This window comes from Coregonus lavaretus (genome assembly GCF_964263955.1).
Source record: "Coregonus lavaretus genome assembly, chromosome: 1".
NCBI lineage: Eukaryota > Metazoa > Chordata > Actinopteri > Salmoniformes > Salmonidae > Coregonus > Coregonus lavaretus.
The window spans coordinates 88,690,122-88,711,470 of record NC_139988.1 but is presented as its reverse complement, the minus strand read 5'-3'; the positions used below and the strand labels follow the sequence as shown (position 1 = coordinate 88,711,470).

At 42.3% G+C, this 21,349-nt stretch overlaps 2 protein-coding genes across 2 annotated transcripts; one reads left to right on the top strand and one right to left on the bottom strand.

Moving 5' to 3' along the window:
- Nucleotides 1–685: 685 nt before the first annotated feature.
- On the top strand, nucleotides 686–19,158 carry LOC311127295 (glucagon-like peptide 2 receptor; the record flags this gene model as incomplete). Its single annotated transcript, XM_084159105.1, has 13 exons — nucleotides 686–763; nucleotides 9,916–10,030; nucleotides 10,205–10,309; nucleotides 10,622–10,743; nucleotides 10,910–11,016; nucleotides 11,549–11,705; nucleotides 12,154–12,313; nucleotides 12,591–12,651; nucleotides 12,819–12,885; nucleotides 18,073–18,161; nucleotides 18,252–18,390; nucleotides 18,626–18,667; nucleotides 18,781–19,158. 13 exons carry the CDS (start codon nucleotides 686–688, stop codon nucleotides 19,156–19,158), a joined length of 1,620 nt encoding a protein of 539 aa, XP_084015231.1.
- Nucleotides 19,159–19,936: 778 nt separating this feature from the next.
- Nucleotides 19,937–21,262, bottom strand: LOC311131992 (recoverin-like; the record flags this gene model as incomplete). Its single annotated transcript, XM_084165154.1, has 5 exons — nucleotides 19,937–20,055; nucleotides 20,425–20,536; nucleotides 20,656–20,806; nucleotides 20,926–21,063; nucleotides 21,171–21,262. The coding sequence occupies 5 exons, from the start codon at nucleotides 21,260–21,262 to the stop codon at nucleotides 19,937–19,939; spliced, it is 612 nt and encodes a 203-aa protein (XP_084021280.1).
- Between the last annotated feature and the right edge of the window lie 87 nt (nucleotides 21,263–21,349).

Genomic DNA, 21,349 nt, shown 5'->3' with positions numbered 1-21,349 from the left:
ACAGAGGACAACTTTATCAAATACTGAAACTAGGAGAGATGTAAAGGACTTTACTAGACTGATCACAACTGGAAAAGAAGTGTGTCGTTGAAAGCCTCAAAGAAATGGAGAACACTGCTCCAACATAAACCACAGCTAGAAGAAATGACTGGACCGAACACCTGTCAACCAAGAGAAGAACACCTTTAACACGCAAAACATTCGAGCTTAAGGAGAGATGTACCTTTCGAATATCAACCACAACTAAAAGAAGTGAAACACAGATCCTGAACAGGAGAGAAGCAGGCTCCGGCTCTACCAGGCAGTTATAGAGATGAACCTAAGCAAATCACAAATAATCTTTAGCTGAAAACCCACCGTCACAAGAGGAGCCTACATAGAAGAGAGGACACTGCTTGTGGAAAAATCTGCTTAAAAGCCAAATCAAATTCTAAACCATTTTTTTACCTAAAAACCTTGCACTGAGATCCTACACGGTGAATCGGCTTCACTAAGCACATAAAACAAAATAATCTTTACCTGGGAAACCACAGTGGTGAAAAGACTGGACCATTTAGAGGAGAGGCTTGTGTTCACGTGGAGTGTATGCGTAGACCTAAGACAAGGACGACTGTGAAGAGGGCATCGATGGCAGGCGGGTCCATGAAGTGCCATCCAGCTTGTATGTAAAAAACGTGCCATGCCCATGCTACGACCGGCCTGGCACAGAGGTGGGAGTACCACAGTCTCTCCCTTACTTTTACTGCTACTCTTCAGTCTGCAGGTAATACAGTTAGCAGCACGCACCAGTTTTGGAGCTATGTGACATCTTATATTTTTACATTTCAGTCACTTAGCAGACGCTCTTATCCAGAGCAACTTACAGTTAGTGAGTGCATACATTTTTTCATACTGGCCCCCCGTGGGAATCGAACCCACAACCCTGGTGTTGCAAGGGCCATGCTCTACCAACTGAGCTACACGGAACCACGGGATCTTCCTAACTAATCTTCCTACTTGTTTCCTCTCAAAGAAGGGCCAGTAAAAAAAAATTACATCTTTTGATTTGTCAAGTATTTATTTGATCATATACTGTATAGCACTTATAAATCCATATAGAATATTCTGTAAAATATGGCACAAATAATATTCTGTAATAAAAGAAGTGTGTTGAAGTAATCTCACAAATATTCCAATCAGACAGAGAAATATAATTTGCTCCAGATTTCAGTTGGTCCACTATCTGATTTAGGTGAGAGGATGAGTTGCTACTGTAAAAACATCAACTATTTCACTGACACAGTGAGATGACAAGCTGTGGTATGATTATTTTATTTTTTATATACAGATATGCAACTGGGATATGCAAGAACTTTGGAGTTGCTTAGCAACGTGGCTATATGATAATGTACTGGGTTGCATGGCATGGCTAACATATGGCCATAGATATCACTCCAGACATGAATAGTTTCACAGAATCTGCTGTCGCACACTAAATATACTAATAAAATACCCAAAATACCAGAACAGCCAGAAACGGGCATGGAGTACGCAGCACATACTGTAGAATGCACCGACACATTTCTAAAGTATGATTCTATCTGAGTAACTCCTAAAACTCTGTTTACTACGCATCCCTTAAAGGAAAGGTTCACCCATTTTGAATGTTGCGTTGTTTCTGTGCATCTCTGAGTGATGTTCCATCGATTCCCTGGGTCATTTCATGTTTTTCATGTGTTTCTGAGTTATTGGCGTTCAAGCAGGCAGAAATCCGTCCGGTATGACGTAGCACCGTGATAAAGTCGCTCTCACTACACTGGAAGTTAATAGGATTACGACTTTTAGATTGCGAAAACATCTGTCATACATGTCAGATTTCAATACTGGCCGAAGTCATAACTCGGGAGGATGTCTTCTCTCGAATGAGCCATTGATCATATTTTTGCGATATTCCTACCTCGAGAAATTATTTTATTTAACGGAGGGTCTAGCACATTTCTCCTATTTGTTTCTCTCTTTAGTCCAGAATGCATTGCATGGTGCCGTTGCCAGAGATATTATAGAAAGGAGATAGGAATCCAATGAATGAAGGAACGTATAACGTCCCGCCCAGCAGGCTGTCGACCAATTACATTCACGTTGTCATGCAGCGTCACGCGGTTGCTAAGCTAATCATCACGCAATCCCTTTTCAAAGTCTGTGTATATGTCGAGAAACGTGCCTATTTTCCTCAAAAGTACGTAATGTCACGATTCCAAAGCTATACGATACTACAGATAGCAAGTTAATTATCTCACATCTCAGAAAAGATTTGTAATGTTGTACTTCTTGTTGACAAAATTTGTGCTAATGTTGGGTTTTTGAGCAAGCGCCCAATAGACTCCTATTCCTTGTCCTAGAATCGCCCCAAATGCACTGGGCGGCCCATTGTCGTAGCATGGACAACGTTTCCCATCGCCTCAAAATGTATATCTGCCATTGCGAATGTTAGACTCCACTCTGTGAGGCACATCGATCTGCAGGTTGAACATGGTGAGATTGTGGACTCCTAAATTGATAGTGCAGTTTGTTTAGGCCATTTTACATCTGATATTGTCTCTGGTATTATTGTGTGTAGCTACGTTTGCACCTCAAGTCCAGGCTCTGTCGTAGCCACGACCGGGAGACCCATGGGAGATTGGCGCACAATTGGCCCAGCGTTGTCCAGGGTAGGGGAGGGAATGGCCGGCAGGGATGTAACTCAGTTGGTAGAGCATGGTGTTTGCAACGCCAGGGTTGTGGGTTTGATTCTCACGGGGGAAAAATAAATGAAAAAGTATGAAAAATAATGTATGCACTAACTGTAAGTCGCTCTGGATAAGAGCGGCTGCTAAATGACTAAAATGTAAATGTAAATGTAAGTCGACTACAAAATCCACAATGCAATGCTCTCTCTATGGGCTGGCTAGTTAGCTAGCCAGCCCAAAGAGAGAGCATTGCATTGTGGATTTTGTAGTCAACTTGAGGTGCAACAGATTTCCACAACGATTTTCCATGTTGCTACCAACCTTATTATGACGCCAAAATGAAACATTTGTTCACAAAACATATTGTTCTCAGATATGAGTGTTATTTAACACTGTCAATTAAAGGAATGAGTGGTTTTGGGTGGATTTTTCCTTTAACTCACTAGTATGTACAAACTGTATGATAAACATCTCAATAGAGATCTCTCACATTTGATTCCCAGGGCCCTAAATTACATCAGCACTCTCTCCAAATCAATAACTGAGTTAAGCTCAGAATTCTTAAGTGTCTTGTGGATTTTAAAGCCTTTTCTCTTTAAGGTAGAGGAGAGCCCATGTATTTTCCTTTCACCGCAGATAGTAGTAGAGACTGACACAAACTCTCTCTCTCTCTCTCTCTCTCGTCTGTGATATCTGCTTACCAGATAACCTGATGGTAGGAGGCAGACAACCTGGTGGTAGGAGGTAGACAACCTGGTGGTAGGAGGCAGACAACCTGATGGTAGGAGGCAGACAACATGATGGTAGGAGTCAGACAACATGATGGTAGGAGTCAGACAACCTGATGGTAGGAGGCAGACAACCTGATGGTAGGAGGCAGACAACCTGGTGGTAGGAGGTAGACAACATGATGGTAGGAGGCAGACAACCTGATGGTAGGAGGCAGACAACCTGATGGTAGGAGGCAGACAACCTGATGGTAGGAGGCAGACAACCTGATGGTAGGAGGCAGACAACCTGATGGTAGGAGCCAGACAACCTGATGGTAGGAGGCAGACAACCTGATGGTAGGAGGCAGACAACATGATGGTAGGAGGCAGACAACCTGATGGTAGGAGGCAGACAACATGATGGTAGGAGACAGACAACCTGATGGTAGGAGTCAGACAACCTGATGGTAGGAGTCAGACAACCTGATGGTAGGAGGCAGACAACCTGGTGGTAGGAGGTAGACAACATGATGGTAGGAGGCAGACAACCTGATGGTAGGAGGCAGACAACCTGATGGTAGGAGGCAGACAACCTGATGGTAGGAGGCAGACAACCTGATGGTAGGAGGCAGACAACCTGATGGTAGGAGGCAAACAACATGATGGTAGGAGGCAGACAACCTGATGGTAGGAGACAGACAACATGATGGTAGGAGTCAGACAACCTGATGGTAGGAGGCAGACAACCCAGTGGTAGGAGGCAGACAACCTGATGGTAGGAGGCAGACAACCTGATGGTAGGAGGCAGACAACCTGATGGTAGGAGGCAGACAACCTGGTGGTAGGAGGCAGACAACCTGGTGGTAGGAGTCAGATAACCTGGTGGTAGGAGTCAGACAACATGATGGCAGGAGGCAGACAACCTGATGGTAGGAGATGTATTTGAAGTGTTAGACAATCAGGGAGCTCTTATAGGACAGAAGAACAGGTGGTTGTGTGTAGGGGGAATAGAACGGACAGGCACAGGGAGGCTACACATGTATCCCCACTGGAGTGTGAAGGCAATGCAGGGAATGTTAGTTAGAGATAGAGTACCACACATAGAAATATAATCCATTGGATGGTACTGCACCCCACCCGTGGAACAACATATTCTAAATGGGAAACTTTGATTCTCTGTTTACCTTAAAAAATAAAATAAGTGTTTGTCACTAGAATCAGAAGAAAAGGGTTGTTCTGTCACTAGAATCAGATGAGAAGGGTTGGTCTGTCACTAGAATCGGAAGAGAAGGGTTGTTCTGTCACTAGAATCAGAAGAGAAGGGTTGGTCTGCCACTAGAATCAGAAGAGAAGGGTTGTTCTGTCACTAGAATCAGAAGAGAAGGGTTGTTCTGTCACTAGAATCAGAAGAAAAGGGTTGTTCTGTTACTAGAATCAGAAGAGAAGGGTTGTTCTGTCACTAGAATCAGAAGAGAAGGGTTGGTCTGTCACTAGAATCAGAAGAGAAGGGTTGGTCTGTCACTAGAATCAGAAGAGAAGGGTTGGTCTGTCACTAGAATCAGAAGAGAATAATTAGTATGTCACTAGAATCAGAAGAGAAGGGTTGGTCTGTCACTAGAATCAGAAGAGAAGGGTTGGTCTGTCACTAGAATCAGAAGAGAAGGGTTGGTCTGTCACTAGAATCAGAAGAGAAGAATTAGTATGTCACTAGAATCAGAAGAGAAGGGTTGTTCTGTCACTAGAATCAGAAGAGAAGGGTTGGTCTGTCACTAGAATCAGAAGAGAAGGGTTGGTCTGTCACTAGAATCAGAAGAGAAGGGTTGGTCTGTCACTAGAATCAGAAGAGAATAATTAGTATGTCACTAGAATCAGAAGAGAAGGGTTTGTCTGTCACTAGAATCAGAAGAGAAGGGTTGGTCTGTCACTAGAATCAGAAGAGAAGGGTTGGTCTGTCACTAGAATCAGAAGAGAAGAATTTGTATGTCACTAGAATCAGAAGAGAAGAATTAGTATGTCACTAGAATCAGAAGAGAAGGGTTGTTCTGTCACTAGAATCAGAAGAGAAGGGTTGGTCTGTCACTAGAATCAGAAGAGAAGGGTTGGTCTGTCACTAGAATCAGAAGAGAATAATTAGTATGTCACTAGAATCAGAAGAGAAGGGTTGGTCTGTCACTAGAATCAGAAGAGAAGGGTTGGTCTGTCACTAGAATCAGAAGAGAAGAATTAGTATGTCACTAGAATCAGAAGAGAAGGGTTGGTCTGTCACTAGAATCAGAAGAGAATAATTAGTATGTCACTAGAATCAGAAGAGAAGGGTTGTTCTGTCACTAGAATCAGAAGAGAAGGGTTGGTCTGTCACTAGAATCAGAAGAGAAGGGTTGGTCTGTCACTAGAATCAGAAGAGAAGGGTTGGTCTGTCACTAGAATCAGAAGAGAATAATTAGTATGTCACTAGAATCAGAAGAGAAGGGTTGGTCTGTCATTAGAATCAGAAGAGAAGGGTTGGTCTGTCACTAGAATCAGAAGAGAAGAATTTGTATGTCACTAGAATCAGAAGAGAAGAATTAGTATGTCACTAGAATCAGAAGAGAAGGGTTGGTCTGTCACTAGAATCAGAAGAGAAGAATTAGTATGTCACTAGAATCAGAAGAGAAAGGTTGGTCTGTCACTAGAATCAGAAGAGAAGAATTAGTATGTCACTAGAATCAGAAGAGAAGGGTTGGTCTGTCACTAGAATCAGAATAGAATAATTAGTATGTCACTAGAATCAGAAGAGAAGTGTTGGTCTGTCACTAGAATCAGAAGAGAATAATTAGTATGTCACTAGAATCAGAAGAGAAGGGTTGGTCTGTCACTAGAATCAGAAGAGAATAATTAGTATGTCACTAGAATCAGAAGAGAAGGGTTTGTCTGTCACTAGAATCAGAAGAGAAGGGTTGGTCTGTCACTAGAATCAGAAGAGAAGTGTTGGTCTGTCACTAGAATCAGAAGAGAATAATTAGTATGTCACTAGAATCAGAAGAGAAGGGTTGGTCTGTCACTAGAATCAGAAGAGAAGAATTATTATGTCACTAGAATCAGAAGAGAAGGGTTGGTCTGTCACTAGAATCAGAAGAGAAGGGTTGGTCTGTCACTAGAATCAGAAGAGAATAATTAGTATGTCACTAGAATCAGAAGAGAAGGGTTGGTCTGTCACTAGAATCAGAAGAGAAGAATTATTATGTCACTAGAATCAGAAGAGAAGGGTTGGTCTGTCACTAGAATCAGAAGAGAAGTGTTGGTCTGTCACTAGAATCAGAAGAGAATAATTAGTATGTCACTAGAATCAGAAGAGAAGGGTTGGTCTGTCACTAGAATCAGAAGAGAAGAATTATTATGTCACTAGAATCAGAAGAGAAGGGTTGGTCTGTCACTAGAATCAGAAGAGAAGGGTTGGTCTGTCACTAGAATCAGAAGAGAATAATTAGTATGTCACTAGAATCAGAAGAGAAGGGTTGGTCTGTCACTAGAATCAGAAGAGAAGGGTTGGTCTGTCACTAGAATCAGAAGACAAGGGTTGGTCTGTCACTAGAATCAGAAGAGAAGAATTAGTATGTCACTAGAATCAGAAGAGAAGGGTTGGTCTGTCACTAGAATCAGAAGAGAAGGGTTGGTCTGTCACTAGAATCAGAAGAGAAGAATTAGTATGTCACTAGAATCAGAAGAGAAAGGTTGGTCTGTCACTAGAATCAGAAGAGAAGAATTAGTATGTCACTAGAATCAGAAGAGAAGGGTTGGTCTGTCACTAGAATCAGAAGAGAAGAATTAGTATGTCACTAGAATCAGAAGAGAAGTGTTGGTCTGTCACTAGAATCAGAAGAGAAGAATTAGTATGTCACTAGAATCAGAAGAGAAGGGTTGGTCTGTCACTAGAATCAGAAGAGAAGAATTAGTATGTCACTAGAATCAGAAGAGAAGGGTTGGTCTGTCACTAGAATCAGAAGAGAAGGGTTGGTCTGTCACTAAACTCAGAAGAGAAGGGTTGGTCTGTCACTAAACTCAGAAGAGAAGGGTTGGGCCTCCCGAGTGGCGCAGTGGTCTAAGGCACTGCATCGCAGTGTTGCGGCGTCACTACAGCCTGGGGTTCGATCCCAGGCTGTGTCATTACCGGCCGTGATCGGGAGTCCCATAGGGCAGTGCACAATTGGCCCAGCGTCGTCCAGATTAGGGGAGGGTTTGGCCAGTGGGGCTTTACTTGGCTCATCGCACTCTAGCGAATCCTTGTGGCGGGCCGGGCACCTGCAGGCTGACTTCGGTCGTCAGTTGAGCGGTGTTTCCTCCGACACATTGGTGCAGCTGGTTTCCAGGTTAAGCAAGCAGGTGTTAAGATGTGCGGCTTGGCAGGTCATGTTTCGGAGGACGCATGACTCGACTTTCGCCTCTCCCGAGCCCGTTGAGGAGTTGCAGCGATGAGACATGATTGGGGAGTAATCACAAAATTGGGGTTAAAAATTACATACAAAAAAAAGAAGGAGGCGAGGGTTGGTCTATCACTAGCATCATTGAATGAGACGTGTACAGAAAATATGCCACGTTTTATTAAGTTTTGTCAATGTTTTATTGCCCAATCATGTGTTAAGATATCTTAAGTTATGGACCAAGATCATGAATAGGCCAAATCTGATTTTCTTTTTTATTTCCAATCTTTTTTTTCTGACTGTCCACACATAATTTTACATGTAACCCATATCAGATTGGCGCGTTCACTCTGATGTAGCATCTGAAGGAGCACACAAATGCAATGTTCATTTCCCATCTCTGTTGCTTTACTTTGTGGGGTGGTTGTCATGGTAACGACAGCTCATGCGCAATGAAACTACTTCAGAGCAAAAAAAATCAGATCTGAGTGTCCAGACAGAGGTCACATATGGAGGATCGAGTTGGTATCAGGATTCAGATCCACATACATAGGCTGAATTTACACAGGCAGCCCAATTCTGATCTTTTGCCAATTATTTGCATATCCTATACCTATCAGATATTTTCCCTATTGTGTAAACAGGAAAAAAACACATTGAATCTGATCTTTTGACTTCCTATTTAGACCTGCGTTTACACAAGCAGCCCAATTCTGATCTTTTGCCCAATTATTGGCAAAAGATCTGATCTGATTAGTCAAAAGACCAATAATTGGGTAAAAGATCAGAATTGGGCTGTCTGTGTAAACTCAGCCATATGGAGGGGGTATAAATCGGAAGTCAAAAGATCAGATTCTGTGTTTTTTGTTGTTGTTGCTGTTTACACATTAGGGAAAAGATCTGATGGGTAACCGATATGCACATAATTGACAAAATATCTGAATTGGGCTGTCTGTGTAAACGCAGCCCAAATCTCCCAGATTTATTCCTCTCCTCAGAGTAAATGAAACCGGTGCATTTACTTCTAGTAGTTTAGACCACATGATATTATGGGCTTGATTCAATCCGTATCACCAAAGTTCAGCGCGATTCAGTTGCCCGTTCACAGAAACCGCATTCACAGTTAATTAAAGGCCCAGTGCAGTCAAAAACATGATTTTCCTGTGTTTTATATACATTTCAACACTATGAGGTTGGAAGAATACTGTGAAATTGTGAAAATGATGATAATGCCTTTTTAGTGTAAGAGCTGTTTGAAAAGACCGCCTGAAATTTCAGCCTGTTTTTGCGGAATGGAGTTTTGGCCGGCCTGGTGACATCACCAGGTGATAAATTAGTTAATAGACATTTTTACATTTACATTTTAGTCATTTAGCAGACGCTCTTATCCAGAGCGACTTACAGGAGCAATTAGGGTTAAGTGCCTTGCTCAAGGGCACATTTACGTCATTTAGCAGACGCTCTTATCCAGAGCGACTACAAATTGGTGCATTCACCCTATAGCCAGTGGGATAACCACTTTACAATTAAGGAGAGTTCCAAACCTCTCTGCCAATAACTGCTACTTTTCAGTTTTCCCCTCCCCACTCAGACCCCTCCCAGACAGACAGTCCTGGCAAAACTATTTATCTTTGCTAAGAAGCTTTTTTTTCCTTCTTTTTTTTAACAATCACAGTAAGGTACTTAATTGTTACACATAAATGATATGATACTGAGATAAAAAAATGGCCGCTTTGGACCTTTTAACCCTGGATATGTCTGCTCAATCGGAAATTACCGTTACATTTCAATTGCGCAAAAGTGCTGAACTTCGGCTATACGGATTGAATTGAGCCATAGGCTTGTGAAATTGCCTACACAGATGCCTAAGAAAGTCAATTGAGGTTGAGTAGTTTAGATGCCTCAGCAGGAATTCTGCTCAAACACTGCCATCTTGTGGACTCTCACTATAACCATTTCCCCCTCTGTCTTCCTGACACATTGTTGGGGTCTGGGGGTGGTAAACATCAATAGTTTATCATGGAGTATTCCTTTCTTTTGTATTGTCTTATTTGACATGAAAGGTGATGGGGCTCTGTGATTGATTGCATTGTATTTTATTAGGATCCCCCATTAGCTGACGCCATGAAGCTGACGCTTAAAGAGTTGATCTCTAAACGGAATGAATATAGGGAGAACTGCACCCGGATTTTAGCAGAAAGCATCTTCTCAGGAACTGGTGAGCAGTTCGTTTTTGGCCTTGGCCACTTGCATGTATCAATGTAGCATGTTTCTGCTACAATTTGTATTGTGATTGTATTGCAGCCAGACCAGTCAGTGCTGCAATTAATCTGTATGGAAATTCACGTACTTTTCTGTTTGCCTCTTACTCTGTCCTTGTTTGTCCTTTCAGGAACCTACTGTAAAGGAACGGTTGATCTATTTGTGTGTTGGCCCCACTCAGCCCCTGGTAACGTGTCAGTGCCCTGTCCTTCCTACCTTCCCTGGATCACAGAGGGTGAGTCTCCAGGATTCATATCACACCTATCCATACACCGACGTTCCATGTCCATTGTGTCATGTGATGGCACAACATGACATAATACCATTTCGTATATAGTGCCACGCCAAAGTAGAAGCACAGTTAAAGTAGAAGCACAGTTAAAGTAGAAGCACAGTTAAAGTAGAAGCACAGTTAAAGTAGAAGCACAGTTAAAGTAGAAGCACAGTTAAAGTAGAAGCACAGTTCAATATGCCTTCCAACACGGTTGGCACGCAAGCACATCTCTCCATAACCAATCTATTGGTTCCTCTTCTCTTCCTGACCCAGATGACTCCAGGAGTGTGTACAGGCAGTGTCTGTCCAATGGCAGCTGGCGACTCCAGGATAATTCTACGGAAGCCTGGCGGGACCAGAGAGAATGCGTTGAGCCACATTACTTTAAAGCTGAGGTGAGGGAAAGGCTGTGAGAGGAAACAAAGAGGACAGTGGCCTTTGCGTTTTTGGAAAAGGCCTTGTAACTGAAATGTCAAAAATAAATCATATCCCAGTTAAAAAAACAGAATGTCCCATTGAGGTCAAAGGTCACCTCTTTTTCTTTTGCTTTGTGTTATCCAGGAGGATGAGGTGTTTCGTCAAGGAGCCCTGAGGGTGATCTCCATCGTCGGCTACTCTCTGTCCCTCTCCTCCCTCTCTCTGGCCACTCTCCTCATGGGCATTCTCAGGTCAGCATCAAGGGCTGAGAGGGTTAGGCGCATGTTGATGATGATTATGATGAATTCTACTTTGGTAGGGGCGATGACACGATTGCAAATGAATGACATTCTCCTTAGTCATGGCATCGATTCAAACCCACTGGTCAGTTTTCAATGTCAGTATATAATATGTAACGGGTATCAGGGGGTGGTAGAATAACAAGATTACAAATGATGTTGTCGATAAACTATAAACTACATTACAACAACTACATTGGATCGCCTATGCACTCATCTTACTCACATAATCACAAAATAAATGTCCGCGCTAAATAGTCAGTGGTTTGTTTGAGTGTGCGGCAGATAGCTTAGTGGTTAAGAGCGTTGTGCCAGTAACCGAAAGGTCGCTGGTTCTAATCCCCGGGCTGACTAGGTGAAAAATCTGTCGATGTGCCCTTGAGCAAGGCGCTTAACCCTAATTGCTCCTGTAAGTCGCTCTGGATAAGAGTGTCTGCTAAAAATGACTAAGATGTAAGTCAATGCCGACCTCTGTCTCTTCCAGGAAGCTCCACTGTACGAGGAACTACATCCACATGAATCTGTTTGTGTCGTTCATGATGAGAGCCATATCCGTCTTCATAAAGGAGATTGTGCTACATGTCATGTACACCAATCTACCCAGCGACGACTCCGGGTGGAACTCATACTCCAGCTCAGTGGTATGCATCTCCTGTAGAGAACGTCAGAAACATAATGGCCTTCAGAATACTTATGATATGAGAAATCTCAGCGCCCAGAACCAAATCTCATGTGTGCTCTCACGTTAACATCTGTCACGAGAGACTATGATGTCAGATAATAAGGCAATGTAATGTATATATTTAATAAGGCAGTGTAATTTATATATTTAATAAGGCAGTGTAATGTATATATTTAATAAGGCAGTGTAATGTATATATTTAATAAGGCAGTGTAATGTATATATTTAATAAGGCAGTGTAATGTATATATTTAATAAGGCAGTGTAATTTATATATTTAATAAGGCAGTGTAATGTATATATTTAATAAGGCAGTGTAATGTATATATTTAATAAGGCAGTGTAATGTATATATTTAAAAAGGCAGTGTAATTTCTAATATTGAACAGTCTCTCCTCTTCCTGTAGATAGCGGTGGTATGTAAGGCCTCCCGGATGTCCATGGAGTATTTTGTAGCCTGTAACTACTTCTGGCTCCTGGTGGAAGCCATCTTCCTCCACACTCTCCTCTTCACTGCTGTCCTCACCAAGAGACGCCTGCTCAAAAGATACATGCTCATTGGCTGGGGTAAGGTTCTAATGTTCTAAGGTCCCCGTGTAGCTCAGATGGTAGAGCATGGCGCTTGCAACGCAAGGGTCGTGGGTTCGTTTCCCACGGGGGGGGGGGGCAGTATGAAAAATGTATGCACTCACTAACTGTAAGCCGCTCTGGATAAGAGCGTCTGCTAAAATGACTAAAATGTAAAAGATACATTCTGATTGGTTGGGGTAAGGCTCTAATGTTTCAAAGACATGTCATTGGCTAGGGTAAGGCTCTAACAAAATACTCTTTGTTCTTCCTAAAGGTACTCCATTCGTGTTTGTGGTGCCATGGACAGTTACCAAAGTTTTATTTGAAAATGAAGGGTAAGTATTTTGGGAGCATTTCCACTCATTTCAAGACTTCTGATCATATTTCTGGCTTTTCGCATTAAAGTAACCAATCGGTAGTGATATGTGTAATTACCCAATACGTCTATGGTATAAGCTGATACTGTAGGACTAAATCTGGTTTGGATATCTTCTGTCCTAAGGTGCTGGGCCAATAGGGATGGATGGATCTGGTGGATAATAAGAAGCCCCATCACTTTATCTGTGTTGGTGAGTAGCAACCTACCATGGCCATGCACGGACCTTGGAGAGGCAGGTGCACGAAGTGAAAAAAAGCCCCCCCACCCAAAAAAAACCTGTTTACTTAATTTTCTTACATTCATAGTTAATTATCTAATGCTCTTGTAGCCAAATGTGTGTTTATATACAGTACCAGTCAAAAGTTTGGGCACACCTACTCATTCCAGGTTTTTTCTTTATTTTTACTATTTTCTACATTGTAGAATGATAGTGAAGACATCAAAACTATGACATAACACATATGGAATCACGTAGTAACCAAAAAAGTGTTAAACAAATCAAAAATATATTTTATATTTGAGATTCTTAAAATAACCACCCTTTGCCTTGATAAAAGCTTTGCACACTCTTGGCATTCTCTCAACCAGCTTCATCTGGAATGTTTTTCCAACTTGTCTTGAAGGAGTTCCCACATATGCTGAGCACTTGTTGGCTGCTTTTCCTTCACTCTGTAGTCCAACTCATACCAAACCATCTCAATTTGGTTGAGGTCGGGGGATTGTGGAGGCCAGGTCATCTGATGCAGCACTCCATCACTCTCCTTCTTGGTAAAATAGCCCTTACACAGTCTGGAGGTGTGATGGGCCATTGTCCTGTTGAAAAACAAATGATAGTCCCAATAAGCCCAAACCAGATGGGATGGCGTATCGCTGCAGAATGCTGTGGTAGCCATGCTGGTTAAGTGTGCCTTGAATTCTACATAAATCACAGACAGTGTCACCAGCAAAGCACCCCCACACCATAACACCTCCTCCTCCATGCCTTACGGTGGGAAATACACGAGGAGATCATCCGTTCACCCACACTGTGTCTCACAAAGACACGGCGGTTGGAACCAAAAATCTCAAATTTGGACTCCAGACCAAAGGACAGATTTCCACCGGTCTATTGTCCAATGCTTGTGTTTCTTGGCCCAAGCAAGTCTCTTCTTCTTATTGGTGTCCTTTAGTAGTGGCTTCTTTGCAGCATTTAGACCATGAAGGCCTGATTCCCACAGTCTCCTCTGAACAGTTGATGTTGAGATGTCTGTTACTTGAACTCTGTGAAGCATTTATTTGGGCTGCAATTTCTCAGGCTGTTAACTCTAATGAACTTATCCTCTGCAGCAGAGGTAACTCTGGGTCTTCCATTCTTGTGGCGGTCCTCATGAGAGCCAGATTCAACATTGCGCTTGATGGTTTTTGCGACTGCACTTGAAGAAACTTGTCTTAAAGTAATGATGGACTGTTGTTTCTCTTTGCTTATTTGAGCTGTTCTTGCCATGATATGGACTTGGTCTTTTACCAAATAGGGCTATCTTCTGTATACCTACCTTGTCACAACGCAACTGATTGGCTCAAATGCATTAAGAATGAAAGAAATTCCACAAATTAACTTTTAAGAAGGCACACTTGTTAATTGAAATGCATTCCAGGTGACTACCTCATGAAGCTGGTTGAGGGAATGCCAAGAGTGTGCAAAGTTGTCATCAAGGCAAAATGTGTCTATTTGAAAAATCTCAAATATATAATATATTTTCATTTGCTTAACACTTTTTTGGTTACTACATGATTCCATATGTGTTATTTCATAGTTTTGATGTCTTCACTATTATTCTACAATGTAGAAAATAGTAAAAAGAAAGAAAAACCCTTGAATGAGTAGGTGTGTCCAAACTTTTGACTGGTAGTGAATATATATATATATATATATATATATATACACAGTGGGGGAAAAAAAGTATTTAGTCAGCCACCAATTGTGCAAGTTCTCCCACTTAAAAAGATGAGAGAGGCCTGTAATTTTCATCATAGGTACACGTCAACTATGACAGACAAAATGAGAATTTCTTTTCCAGAAAATCACATTGTAGGATTTTTTATGAATTTATTTGCAAAGTATGGTGGAAAATAAGTATTTGGTCAATAACAAAAGTTTCTCAATAATTTGTTATATACCCTTTGTTGGCAATGACACAGGTCAAACGTTTTCTGTAAGTCTTCACAAGGTTTTCACACACTGTTGCTGGTATTTTGGCCCATTCCTCCATGCAGATCTCCTCTAGAGCAGTGATGTTTTGGGGCTGTCGCTGGGCAACACGGACTTTCAACTCCCTCCAAAGATTTTCTATGGGGTTGAGATCTGGAGACTGGCTAGGCCACTCCAGGACCTTGAAATGCTTCTTACGAAGCCACTCCTTCGTTGCCCGGGCGGTGTGTTTGGGATCATTGTCATGCTGAAAGACCCAGCCACGTTTCATCTTCAATGCCCTTGCTGATGGAAGGAGGTTTTCACTCAAAATCTCACGTCCTGGTCCCTATGCAGAAAAACAGCCACAAAGCATGATGTTTCCACCCCCATGCTTCACAGTAGGTATGGTGTTCTTTGGATGCAACTCAGCATTCTTTGTCCTCCAAACACGACGAGTTGAGTTTTTACCAAAATGTTATATTTTGGTTTCATCTGACTATATGACATTCTCCCAATCCTCTTCTGGATCATCCAAATGCACTCTAGCAAACTTCAGACGGGCCTGGACATGTACTGGCTTAAGCAGGGGGACACATCTGGCACTGCAGGATTTGAGTCCCTGGCGGAGTAGTGTGTTACTGATGGTAGGCTTTGTTACTTTGGTCCCAGCTCTCTGCAGGTCATTCACTAGGTCCCCCCGTGTGGTTCTGGGATTTTTGCTCACCGTTCTTGTGATCATTTTGACCCCACGGGGTGAGATCATTTACATTTTACATTTTAGTTATTTAGCAGACGCTCTTATCCAGAGCGACTTACAGGAGCAATTAGGGTTAAGTGCCTTGCTCAAGGGCACATCGACAGATTTTTCACCTAGTCGGCTCGGGGATTAGAACCAGCGACCTTTCGGTTACTGGCACTACGCTCTTAACCACTAAGCTACCTGCCGCCCCATATCTTGCGTGGAGCCCCAGATCGAGGGAGATTATCAGTGGTCTTGTATGTCTTCCATTTCCTAATAATTGCTCCCACAGTTGATTTCTTCAAACCAAGCTGCTTACCTATTGCAGATTCAGTCTTCCCAGCCTGGTGCAGGTCTACAATTTTGTTTCTGGTGTCCTTTGACAGCTCTTTGGTCTTGGCCATAGTGGAGTTTGGAGTGTGACTGTTTGAGGTTGTGAACAGGTGTCTTTTATACTGATAACAAGTTCAAACAGGTGCCATTAATACAGGTAACGAGTGGAGGACAGAGGAGCCTCTTAAAGAAGAAGTTACACGTCTGTGAGAGCCAGAAATCTTGCTTGTTTGTAGGTGACCAAATACTTATTTTCCACCATAATTTGCAAATTAATTCATTAAAAATCCTACAATGTAATATTCTGGAAAAAAAAATCTCAATTTATCTGTCATAGTTGACGTGTACCTATGATGAAAATTACAGGCCTCTCTCATCTTTTTAAGTGGGAGAACTTGCACAATTGGTGGTTGACTAAATACTTTTTTCCCCCACTGTATGTATATAATAGTGTATTTACTGAGTATACAAAACATTAAGAACATCTGCTCTTTCCATGACATAGTCTGACCAGGTGAAAGCTATGATCCCTTATTGATGTCACTTGTTAAATCCACTTCAATCAGTTTAGAAGAAGGGGAGGAGACAGGTTAAAGAAGGACTTTTAAGCCTTGAGACAATTGAGACTGTGGGAAGCATTGGAGTCAACATGGGCCAGCATCCATGTGGAACGCTTTCGACACCTTGTAGAGTCCATGCCCCTACGAATTGAGGCTGTTCTGAGCGCAACTCTATATTAGGAAGGTGTTCCTAATGTTTGGTATATTCAGTGTATTTATTATTATTCATTATGATTATTAACATATATATTTTTTAGCAGTTATTTTTATGCAAAATCCTACTGTAAGCAAGCTTTTATAGCCTACTGCTCAAAGAGAGGTAAAAGAGGGGTGAGCTATCAGCTGATGATAAAGACTGTAGATTATGTAAATCTGATTGTTTCAACAGGATAGCTAACTAACTAGTCTTCACCTGTGTTGGAGTTTATTCTGCTGCTGACATCTGCCTCTTAGGCCTACTAACATAGTCAAATTGAATCCTTCCCTGTTCCTGACTGTGAGATGACCCATGCAACTCTTAAGGAAGCCACTTCGACTGTTTCGCCCAAGTAGCTTCTGCCTCCAGGACGAGTGTGGTGTACGGGCAGAGGAGCAGGGGAGGGGGAATTTTCTAAGAAAAAAAAAAAAGAAGAGAAATTAGTTTGCTGGGTTCATTTAAAAGGTCAAGAGAGGATATAGAAGGTACTTTTCTCATAGGAGGGCAATAGGGCTAAGACCTCGAACACAACAGCCTGCAACCTACGCTATTTAACCTATAGCAACCTCTCTGCAGCCTCTGCATCACCACTCAACTAAGGGCCCGATTCAATCAGATCCACTTTAGCCGACATCCGCATAGCGGTTGTTATGACGGTGTCGGAGGCGGAACTACAGTATGTTAGAGTTGTCCAATCCACAATCGGCTCCCGGCATTATACCTAAAGCGGACATTGGCATTGGCTGCCCGGAGTCGCATTAGGAGAAATCCCATGCAGCCTTGTTTACACGTTGGAACACTGGAATGTGAGATGTAATCTACACTTTGATTAGGATGATAGAAATCCTCATTATTTCTATATAGCCTGCACTTTCTCGTTCTAAATTTCTAACGCGAGTGGGACGGGTGTGACTTAGTGACAATGATCAAGAACAACTGCTCACCGATTTGACAACTACAATGCAGTTACACCTCCGGTTAACGCTTGATCTGATTGGCTTAAGACTGATATCTAAGAACGTGACACGATTATAAATCCTCTATCAAACCCTATAGACCGAGAGTATGTCAGAGTGCACAGACTAACACACTGGGGGCATCAGCTCTCGTGAGCGTTCCAGTGATTTCTCAGTGATTTCACACTGATTTTGGGATGTCCGTAAGATCAGTACTTGAGACCACGTGACATAGATGTCAGCCAGAGCAGTGCTTGTCATATGCAGTCAGAAGTATATCTATAGGGCAGAATGGTTAGGGTGCACTGCAGCCAATAAGATGGGGGTTTCTGCTCTTAAAAGACACCGTTTTGACACACCAGACAAAAAAAACCTAGACATGTCTTACTGTTTTACAGAAAAACCGTTTGATTTGTGTTGCAGGTCATTTTCTACATATTCATCAAAATACTGCTGTTGCTGCTCTCAAAGTTAAAGGCAGACCAAGTGAGATTTACAGACTACAGATACAGGTACTGTTGCTCAAAAGGGTTACTCTGATCTGTTACAGGAGTAAACCCCAGTGCTGTCTGAATGCCATAACGCCTCTCCTTTCCTCTAAGCTTGGCCAGGGCTACGCTAGTCCTGATCCCTTTACTGGGAATCCACGAGGTGGTTTTCACGTTCCTGGTGGACGAGTGCGTGGACGGAAGCAGCCGCTACGCCAGGAACTTCATCAACCTCACCCTCAGCTCCTTCCAGGTAAGAGCTGAAAACAGTGGCCGCGTGTCACAACAGGAACATGACAATGTTTTATTATGTTTCGGTTGATTTATGTTCCTGTTGAGAAAAGAAAATAACCCCCCCCCCGATCCCATTGAGAACTACATTTAGCGGGAGAAATTAGTCCTGATAAAAATGCAATGGAAAATGAGCCGGTAGAGTAATGCCAATGTTTATCATCCTGAATACAATCATTATCATACCTCTCTCTCAGGGATTCTTGGTTTCTGTGCTGTACTGCTTCTCCAATGGAGAGGTAACTATCCACAAACTAGCAGTTACATGTACTGTAGTCTAAATGTTAGCCTAACAAATCATAATGGGAAATAATAAATTTAAAAAACACTAACAGAAATCTGTTATCTCCAGTTCCAGGCGGAGTTGAAGAAGCACTGGCAGCAATTCCTGTTCACCAATCATTTCCAGGTCACGCCCTGTATTGACTTCCGGGGCGCGCCCCTCAAACACCTGTGGAAGTGCTCCAGAGGCCAACGCCCCCACGGCTCCCAGCAGAGCGAATCATATGAGAAGGGGGGTGGGCATGCCACACACTCACACCTGCTGCAGGTGGCCTGGCAAGGGGAAGGAGGAGGAGGGGTAGAAGGAGGGGAGGTGGCAGGGGGGATAGGGAGGGGGAGAGAAATGGGAGGATTGGAGTTCCACACCAGGAAGAGTCTGTCAAGTAGTGATGGAGAGATGACGCTGGGAGAGACCGTGGAGGAGATAGTGGCGGAGAGTGAATTCTGACCTCCATCTTGTGGACCCTCCCTGTCTCTCCAGACTGTTATGAACTGTTACGGTGCCTTGTTTCCTTACAGATGGAGTCATGTCTATATGATACAAGTCCTTTGACAGACAACATTCACATCTGGTGTATAACAATGATGTTGTATCTTTGTACAGATTCTTTGTATGGTACCTTTGTGTATCATTGTTTATGTGAGTAGTGTTCCACGATTTTAACGGTAAATCATAGAACATATATTTATGTACATTTCATCAGAAAAACAATAAAATGACTCAAATGAAACTTTATCACATAAAGGGACTAACTGCAGGTATATAAACACAATTTAATAGACTCAAAACAGTAGAGCTTTGACAGGTAAGTCTAAATTATTTGTTGTCAGAAAATGTTGGTATTGAACATACTAATATTGGCATTTTGCAAAGTACAGTGTGAAGGATACGTGTTACAGTAATGTGCATGAGGTGGGTATTATTGTGTATTTGTCATATCTAAAATGTATCCTTAAAGGAATATATACATTAAAGGAATTTTGTATTACCTTCTGTGTTTGAAACAAATCTCTGCTACTGATGACTAAATAATAAAAAAGTACATACGGTAATGACACAAAAGATACCACATGGACATGCTGCTCCGATGACACACTTGAAAAAGTACTATGTTACAAACATAACAGCAAAAACTGCAAGCATCAGGTCTCTCTTGATGTGAATATTGTGTCCCCAGTGAGACTAACCTGGACACATAAAGTTGAAGTGAAAAAAAAAAAGACTGCTAATGTTTCATCTCCTTCAGTCTCTCCTGGACCTTCTGTGGCTCGTCAAACTGGACCAGTCTGAGGAGGTTCTTGTTGTCCATCACTCCCTGGATAAACTCCTCCTCTGTTAGCTTATCTGAAAGATAAAAAGCATGAGCTGGCGCACACCCAGAGAACATTATTTAGTGTAGAGGTGCTGACTGACGGTGAATAAACTATAAGCGGTAAAAACAAAGAGAGTCTCCATACACACTCCATATGTATAACCTCCCAGTCATTTATTGGGTAAAAAAAAACCACCAACGTTTCGGCATCACTGTGCCTATCTGAAATAACAACAGATGCAATAATAGATACGTTTACCACGCTCGATACGCATAAGGTAGAATAAAATGAACAAACCAAAAAACAGCAACAATACGTCAAAATACAATATACAATATATTATGTTTGATTCTCTTGAACTATTCTTTGAGTGGTTCTTAAACATGAAAACAAGGCTTACCATTTTCTTTCTTGCCGAAGAAGTCCCAGATTTTATCAGCTCTCTTCTCTGGTGTGTTCTCATCATCAGGAAGATTCTTCTGGTCCTCTTTGGAGATCATGTTGAATATCGACTATAAACAGAAAGTTTGTTTCATCATTATAGAGATTTGAGCAGCACGCAGAACATGATGCTAGCACATCTCTTACACCTATTTCATTACATCTATTTCACAATGACTCTACAACTCACCTTGACGATCTCTTGGATCTCCTTCTTGGTTATTCTTCCGCTGTGGTCGACGTCGTACAGGTTGAACGCCCACTCCAGCTTCTGTATGGTCTTCCCAGAGGAGGTCAAGTGCAGGGCCATTATGTACTCCTTAAAGTCCAGCGTCCCATCACTGCAGGGTTCAATATAATTCAATTACGCTGTTTCTATATCCCACAAGTGCTAATTATGCAGAGCAGTGCAAATCAGCAGGCACGTTGTAATGTTCCTATACAGTAATCCATCCATCACCTGTTGGAGTCGAAGCTCCTGAAGACGTGGTGTGCGTAGGCCTTGGGGTCTGCGTCAGGGAAGAATTTGGCATAGATGGCCTCAAACTGCTGCTTGCTGATTCGCCCGCTGGGACACTCTCTCAGGAAGTTCTGGTACCTATAGAGGATAAAAGAAAGAAAGATAAGACAGTAGCTACATCTCAAATGACACCCTTTTCTCCATAAAGTGTATTTATTTTGACCAGAATTGTAAGTTCAAGGTACCCGGTACATAGCTGCTCCTCGCTGTACTTGGTGTTCAGTTTCAGGTCGTCTAGGAGACCCTTGGACAGGGAGCCACTTTTGCTGTTGCCCATCTCTCCTCTGTTTCGGGCTTGTTGTCCTCTATTTTTCTTTCTACTTCTTCCCTCTCTCTCTTTCTGTCTCTTGCTTTCTATTGCTCT